The 8,078-nt window shown below is 43.2% G+C and overlaps 1 protein-coding gene across 1 annotated transcript; it reads left to right on the forward strand.

Moving 5' to 3' along the window:
- Window positions 1-233: 233 nt before the first annotated feature.
- Window positions 234-5,617, forward strand: LOC149846896 (protein Brevis radix-like 4). Its single transcript, XM_089998196.1, has 5 exons — window positions 234-1,088; window positions 1,653-2,017; window positions 3,279-3,414; window positions 4,187-4,578; window positions 5,309-5,617. The coding sequence occupies exons 1-5, from the start codon at window positions 960-962 to the stop codon at window positions 5,385-5,387; spliced, it is 1,101 nt and encodes a 366-aa protein (XP_089854322.1). The 5' UTR covers window positions 234-959; the 3' UTR covers window positions 5,388-5,617.
- Window positions 5,618-8,078: the final 2,461 nt, after the last annotated feature.

Raw genomic sequence — 8,078 nt, forward strand, 5'->3', positions numbered from 1 at the left:
GGGCAGAGGGAGAGAGAGAGCGCGAACGCTCACTCCGAGCCCAGCGAAGTCTGGGGCCGTTGTGAGTTACCGGTCACCCTCGTATGGTGCGGACACCATCGTCGGTACGGATCCCACGTGCTTTCCCGGTAACCGGTAAGCAAATAATAATAATAATAACGAAAACAAATTTCCCTTTCAGCGCTTTAATTCAATTCCCCCCCCCCCCTCCCCTTAAAAACGTGTCACTGTGAGAGAGTCGCAGTCTCGAGAGTGCGGAGAGAAGAGATTCCGGCGGCCGGAAAAACTCAACGGCTAGATTGCTTTCCGTTTCTTCCCCCATCGTTCGAATCCCTAGGAACTCTCCTCCTTCTCTTCCGTTTTTCCGGTAGAAGCTTTCGCTGTGAGATTTTTTCTGTTTTGGAAAGAATTTAAGGTGAGATCTGAATGCGGTACTGCAGAAAAAGGAAACATTTCCTTTCTTCTTCTTCTTCTCCTCGATGAGCGTTTCTGCCGCGTTGCTCAAATTTTCGAATTGGCTGTTTGGAAAAGAGACGCGTCGAAGGGGCGGCCTCTCTCTGCTGCTTCTCAGAGTCTCTGATCCACGAATTTATGTAAATATTTAATGCCCTCTAACTTTTCCTTTTCTCCTTCTCATTTGAGAATTCCATTCCGGACTGAACTTCGAGGCGGCCCTTCCTCTCTTTCCCCTTCTCTCTCCCTCTTTCTTTTCGCATTTTAAAATTCCTGGAACACCCGAATACAATCTAGAGAGAGAAAGAGAGAGAGGGGCGTCGGGGATCGGGAGTAATCAAGACGGTGGAGAGCGGGCGTAGAGTTTGTTGCTTTTTTGTGGCTTTCTGTGCTCTCTGAGGACTAGGAGGTCGAGACTTTTTTTTGTTTTCCGGCGTTTGCGGGTTTTTCCCGGCGAGGAGGGAGTTCGTTGAGTGGGGGGGGGGGGGGGGGGGGGAGGGAAGAAAATGCTGACATGCATAGCGTGCGCGAAGCATCTGGATGGATCGTTGAGGGGAGTGGGTGGGGATGGGGACGACGTCGAGGATTCGGGCACCCCCAGGACCAAAGAGGCCGTCAAGACCCTCACTGCTCAGGTAATCGTCATATTCTTCTTCTTCCTGCTCTCTCTCTCTCTCTCAAAAAGATGGGTTTTAGGGCACCGATGGGAATTCTTACTTCTCGTTCAGGAGAGGAGATAAAACCAACTTTCATTTGCATTCACGATTTTTTTTCTCTGATTTCGGTGCTATTTTTTCGTTACTTTTCTTCCCTTCCCCAATTTTTGTCAAAATTTCTGACTTTTTTTTCCTTCATAAACGAGTTAGTGCAAAAAAGAAAAGAAAAAACTTGCTTGTTTTCGTCATTGTAACATGGCGATGGAGTGAACTCTTCCCGTTGTGGAAAATGACATAAACTGCCTCTTCTACATAACTAATTACGTCTTCTTTTTGGACAAGAGAGTGAGAGACGCCTCTTATAGCAATATCTAATTTCCTAGATTGCATGGTCAATCTCGTCCTTTTGATAATTCTTTCTGCGTCGTCTTCTTCTCTCCGATTGCGGTTCGGAAGTTGGGTTTCCTGTTCCCTCTGATTACTCAGAATTTGGGGGTTTTCTGACGCTTTTTCTTAACCTTTTTTTGGTTGGGTTTGGGGCAGATTAAGGACATGGCTTTGAAGGTCTCAGGGGCGTATAGGCACTGCAAGCCGTGCTCGGCGTCAGACCGATACGGCAAGGGACACCATCCCTACGCCGACTCGGACGCCGTCTCGGAGGGCTTACACTACTCGTACCAGCGCGCCGGGAGCGCGTGCTCGACGCCGGGGCTCAGGGGAAGAATGGGCGGTGCGTCGAGCGGCGAAGTCACGCCCCGGGTCGACTCCATGCCCTCCTCCGCCCGCGAGGTGGTCTTCATGGAGGAGGAGGAGCCCAAGGAATGGGTCGCCCAGGTGGAGCCGGGCGTCCTCATCACCTTCATCTCCCTCCCCCAGGGCGGCAACGACCTCAAGCGCATCCGGTTCAGGTAAACACCTCCGATTCTCTCCATCGAACAGGGTTTAATCGCCTGTCATTGGCTAATGTTTTGATGGGCAATCACTGTAATTTCGCCAATTTCTCTTCTTTTTGTTATCAACTGAAGTTCGGTGTTAGTTTTTGCTTTCCAACCCCTGAAATCCGGGTGTTTGATTCAAACGGCGTGTCCTTTTCTTATTGTATATGTACATGTCTGCTTTTTAACTTGTGCCGTAATAGTGTTTGTGCAGTAGTTTTTTTGTCTTTAACGTTCCTTTATTTGCTGATCACGGACATTCAATTGGTTCTGCAGTCTGTGGTACGAAGCAGGAACCCCGAGAATCTGTGTTTTGAAGAAACATTTAAGTTCCTGAATTACCCATCGGAGTCTCCATTGGAAAGAAGTGTCTCCTGTTTCGGATCGTTTGAAACTCATGCCCTGAGACCCACAAACTTTTTTTTGCTAGCACCATCTTATCTAGTGATCATTCGATCCTTAACGCGAATATATATTTTTTAGGTTTGATTGATACCCATTTGGGAGTGATATGTTTATTTTTGCTTGAAACGGAGTTTATTGCTTTTCAAGAACTTGTCTTTAACTTTGACGGGGCGATGGGAATATGGTGGCATCAGCCCATTTTTGTTGGTGGTGGATTTTTGGGTTTAAATAAAACAACAAGCATCTTTGTGATGACCGTTTTGAAGTTTGAGGCCACCATTTCCGTTCTGTTTCCATGTCTTTTGTTAAAGAAAAGGGAAAGAGAAGGAAAAAAAGAAAAGAGAAAAAGAGTAGTTTTGTTTGCTTTTCCTTTAAGCTTCTACAGATTCCTTCTACATGTACTTAGGCTGCGAGATTCTACTAACTGTGGTTTGTCGCACGTGTGATGCATGCGTGTGCCTGCAGGCCACACTAAATTCTCTTTGCTAATAGTACATCTGCTCGATGTCACACACAGTTCCTGGTTATCTGGAAATTCTTGTGATGTAATGAAAATTTGTGTTTCATGGGAAAATGATGGCATACATAAAAACGTAAAATTGTTCACATGCGTATAATTGTAAATTAAATTATAAATAATATAGGAACAATACAAAATTATTTGTATCAGGTTAATATTTGTGATAAAAACATGATGCTTGCAACATAGTCAATATTTTGAAAATATCACGATTTTGACGTCCTATGAGGGATATTTGCGGCATAGCATCTGCTTGGATACTGCATATTTATGGTTCTTTTTCCTTTTTTTTTCTTCTCCTATTCATAGTCGAGAGATGTTTAATAAATGGCAAGCACAACGATGGTGGGCTGAGAACTACGACAAGGTGATGGAACTCTACAACGTCCAGAAATTCAATAGGCAAGCCTTCCCACTTCCAACTCCGCCCAGGTCTGAAGATGAGGTAAGTTTCAAATCCCTTGTTTTCCCGCATTTGCCAAAATGCAGTGTAAATTTATTAAAGCATTCCTTATCTCATGCTAGTATGCATTTGAGATTTCTGATGCACCTTTCGCTTTCAAACCCAAGACACGAGTCACACTTGGTCAGGCTTTATGGTGCTTTGTTCCAAAATTAAATTGGGACCAAGCCTTTTGAAAGATATCATGCGGGGTATGTGTGATGTGGACCACCTACTGTTTAAATGAATGACCGAGGTTGTAGGTGGGTTGGTATGACCAACAACTTATGTCGTTATGTTGTTAAAGACTGGGTTGTGCTACAAGATCAACTGTTGATCTGTAGCTTGGCCGCTTGCTTCATGTTTGGCATGGTGAATTAACTCTTGATTCCATGAATAACAAGGTCACTTTAAGCTACAGGCTTTGCAATGGAATTTTTTCTATAAACTTGGCTAACATGAAGTCCTTTTAGAGAGCGTGTATGAATTCACACGTAAAAATTATCCGTGGGGATAAAAAAAAACCATTTTTATGTAAGGCCCACAGGCTCTATCAATGTGAGAGAAAAACTCCCCAGGGCTTTGCGTTTGCCGGGAATTTTTCTCTGCGGAGAAGTTTCGCTTGGCTTGGTACATTCAGAAATGCCCTTAGGCTGAAAAATTTGTTGGATCCTCGCACATTATACAAGAAAACTCTCTCTCATTGCCTTCTCACTTTCCTTGTGTTTGCTTTAGACAAGAAATAACTGAAACTAAAGATGAAATTCATGAACAGAGTCCAAAGATGGGTTCAGTAGAAAGCAGTCCAATAACTCCTCCTCTCAATAGAGAACGGCTACCAAGGAATTTCCACAGGCCAGTTGGAATGGGTTACTCCTCGTCTGATTCTATGGAACACCACCAGACCCAGTCTCACCATTACGATTCAGGACTTGTTTCTACCCCAAATCTTTCAAGTATCAGTGCTAAGACAGAAACCTCATCAATGGATGCATCCAGGACAAGTTCCTCAAGAGAAGAAGCTGATCGCTCCGGTGAGCTGTCTGCTTCAGTCAGCAATGCCAGTGACCAGGAGACGGAGTGGGTTGAGCAGGATGAGCCTGGTGTGTACATCACTATCAGGTTGTTGCCCGGTGGTACTAGGGAGCTCCGAAGGGTTAGGTTCAGGTAACCTTTCTCCTTGATTATGAAACTTTTGTTTTGGTTGCTTGGATCTTTCATGACTATTCATTGATAATTTGATACATTCTCGACAAGCCCTCTTATCATGTGTGTGGTGTGGGTCTCACTTTAGCATCCAGATTAGTGGTTTGCTCAAGACAGTACAGATGGACCCTGGACCATGTCCTTGCCTTGCATAATCTCCCTTTTTGCTGGGGACCATCAAACTCTTTGAGACGCATTTCATGAAAGGAAAATATAAGGATGGATTCTAGGTGGTCATGCTATGCCTGTCCCGTAAGTGGAAGGCAGTGATGGTCTGGTAATAACAGTCTAGCAACCCATCATGAACACCTGTTTAAAAAAAGAGAGAGATTCATATTTGAATATCTGGCAGTAATGCTGGTTGTGCCATTTATCATATCAGAGTTCTTTACCAAAGGTCCAAAACCCTCTTGAATTCTCAATTCATAACAGAAAAGGTTTTGGACTTGGGGAAATGGCTACTTCGAACTTGAGAGTGGGTGATTAAGTGTGCCTCTATTGTGCTTTTGTATCCCTATTTATCCAACAATGCTGACAGTTTAACATCTTTGTCGTCACTCCGTTGGTTTTCTAAAAATAGTTTTGATTAATCTTTCTTTTTTTGCCACAGTTCTACCGTAAAAAACTCATCAAGAAATTTACTATAAAGTTTTGATACTTATTCTCCTCTCTTTTCCGTGGAATCTGGCAGTCGAGAGAGATTTGGAGAAATGCACGCCCGCTTGTGGTGGGAAGAAAACAGAGCCAGAATACATGAGCAGTACCTCTGAACTAATTAGCTTAGATAATATGGAGCATATAGTGTCTTTTCTTTTTTGTGGAGGGGGGGGGGGGGGGGGTGTATGCGGGATGTGTGCGTGTTTGTGTGTTGCTGTAAGGATGTTTCTGATTCTTGTGCCCAAACAAGCATTCCTGGTTGCCTTCTTTGGCAGCGCGCCGGATACACATCTAATGCTGTTATTGTTGGTAGAAATTTGAAGGTATCGGCTGTTTCATGTCATTCTGTTTTGGTACTTTCTACATCAATCTTCTGCCACTATAATTCTCTCTTGCAGCTCTCATTCACAAACTGGTCTCATTAATTAAGGTGGTTGTGCTGCTGATGTCTCTGTGATGCATGAACGCACATTAAGAAGCTTCATGTGGTTGGTTGGCCATACAACTTTTATGACAAGGAATTTCTTGAATGTTGATTGTAGGCATATATAAACCAGTGGGACCCTGCCTGCCGGTGGGTTTGTTGGTCTTTGGGTATGAAACTGGGGGTACTTCACAAATGGTATCTATGATCCTCATGCAGGGGGCAGACCATGTTGGATCACGTGTGATATTTGATCTCTGCAAGTGACATTTCTGACAATGGTATGGTTGACTCATGGAATTCCGAGAAGTGCAATTCATAATCACTTTTGACCGTTGGCAGCCACTTACATACTAAAAAGGTTAGAGAGAGCATATAAGGGGGCGTTTGCATGTCACGCCCTTTCCTTGGAAACGCTTGCCGCGGAAAGGTAATCTGAACCCCCCTCACCGGAACCGTTTCTGTGGAAAACCCAGAGGCAGCGTGTATTTTGGCATGCCCGTCGAGGGTTTTTCGTGGAAACATCTGTTTTAGTTGTTTGTGTGGTCACTGTGGGTACTGCAGAAACTCACGCAGGTCGATGTGTTTTCACGAAGAAAACATCCATTTTCCGTGACACAAACCTACCTATAGTGTCTTTAGGTGTTGGGAGGGGATTCAAGGACTTCACAACGCCCACAACTGTTTGGGAGCTTGGATATGACAGATGGGATGGGGTTTGGCGGCTCTAAATCCCTCCCATTCTCCAACCTTTGTCATATCATCTTCTTCTTTTAAGGCTGTAAAATGACGGTTTGTAAAGTGCTCCTTCTCAATAGGTTTGGGAAGTCGAGCATGGACAAATGTAGATCTTGGTTCGGCTTCCATAGGTTCCTTAATTTCTAATAAATATAGTTTAGATTTTTACCTTTGTCCACTATGAGTCTTACCCTTTCCTACTCTTTTTTAGTGTACGCCTTGGCACTATTGACTGTTTGGAAGTTGATAGTTGGTAAGGAAATGCTAAATCCAGATGGTTTCTATTTTCAGTTTGAATCAAGATAATGCCAATCCAAAGTGGGTCTTTTTATATAGGACAATCACCGATCCAATTAGAGTTTCGACTGGTTTTGTGACTTTGTAGAAGGAATAGTACACAACACCACTAATTAGTCTCGAAGGTGTTAAGCGGATTACTGATGAAAGTTATTAAATCTTGCATCCTATGAGTGGGAACAGGTTCTCATACTTCACTAGACAAATGTTGAATTTGGCTCACGATCCACCTCAGGTGTTGATGTATGAATATCGCTCCATCAGTAACTGTTGATTGAGCGTTCTGTCATTCTAGATCTGGACCAAAATATTTAGCATCTGATTGGATCTGGATCTGACACAGAAGAGTGTACCGGCATCTCTAGAAGAGTCTAACCTGACCCTCATTGGTGGTGGTATATATATATATAAAGTGGTAGCTGTGCAACCCTTAGGTGCGCAGCTATAGTGGAACTGGCCGTCCATCACTGGGCGTGATAGAGAGCCAGCGCCAAAAACCACAAAAAAATAAAAGCCAAAAACATGAATTTGCATGGTTTTGCCCTTTAGCACAGTTTCTGACTGCCGCTAAACACCCATGTAAGGATGTGGACATTACTAGTAAAATTATATTTAGCGCAGTCAAAAATTGCCACTAAAGCCCTTGTTCATGTTTTTTTTACTGTGGTCATCTATCACGCCTTGTGATGGACGACCACATGAATCCCATCAGTAGTTGCTCAGCTACCACTCACTCATGGAAAAGTGGTACCTGGGGAATCCTTAGGTGTGCAGCTACTATGGAATGGCGCTTGAGCTCCCCAAAAATGAAAAAAAAGAAGACAAAATGTGAATTTGTGAATTTTTGCGATTTAGTGCAGTTTCCGACAGCCCCCTAAACACCCGCTTAAGGATGCAAGCGCCATTAGTAAAATTATATTTAGAGGCGATCTAAAACAGCTGCTAAAAGGGCAAAATCGCACAAATTCATGGTTTTGCACCTTTTTTGTGTTTTTTTATTGTGTCCATCCATCATGACCTGTGATGGATGGTCACATGCATCCCGTCAGTAGCTGCGCACATATATATATATATATAGAGAGAGAGAGAGAGAGAGAGAGAGAGAGGAGGGACTTTATATTGGGAGAGAAAGGCAGATGCCTCATCCATAATTAAAACGAACAGAATATTATCATTTTGTAATGAGAAAACAATTTAAAGTTATTCTTTTATCCTCGAATCTCATCCACTTCATGTGCCATTTCAGATAGGACATGTGGATTTTGACCATAACTTTCTTCTTTCATTCTGTCTTTTAATTGTTTTCATTTGATAGTACCAAAACAAAATAGTACAAAAAAATTAT

The sequence above is a fragment of the Nuphar pumila genome, chromosome 2 (assembly GCF_984573655.1).
Source record: "Nuphar pumila chromosome 2, dmNupPumi1.hap1.1, whole genome shotgun sequence".
NCBI lineage: Eukaryota > Viridiplantae > Streptophyta > Magnoliopsida > Nymphaeales > Nymphaeaceae > Nuphar > Nuphar pumila.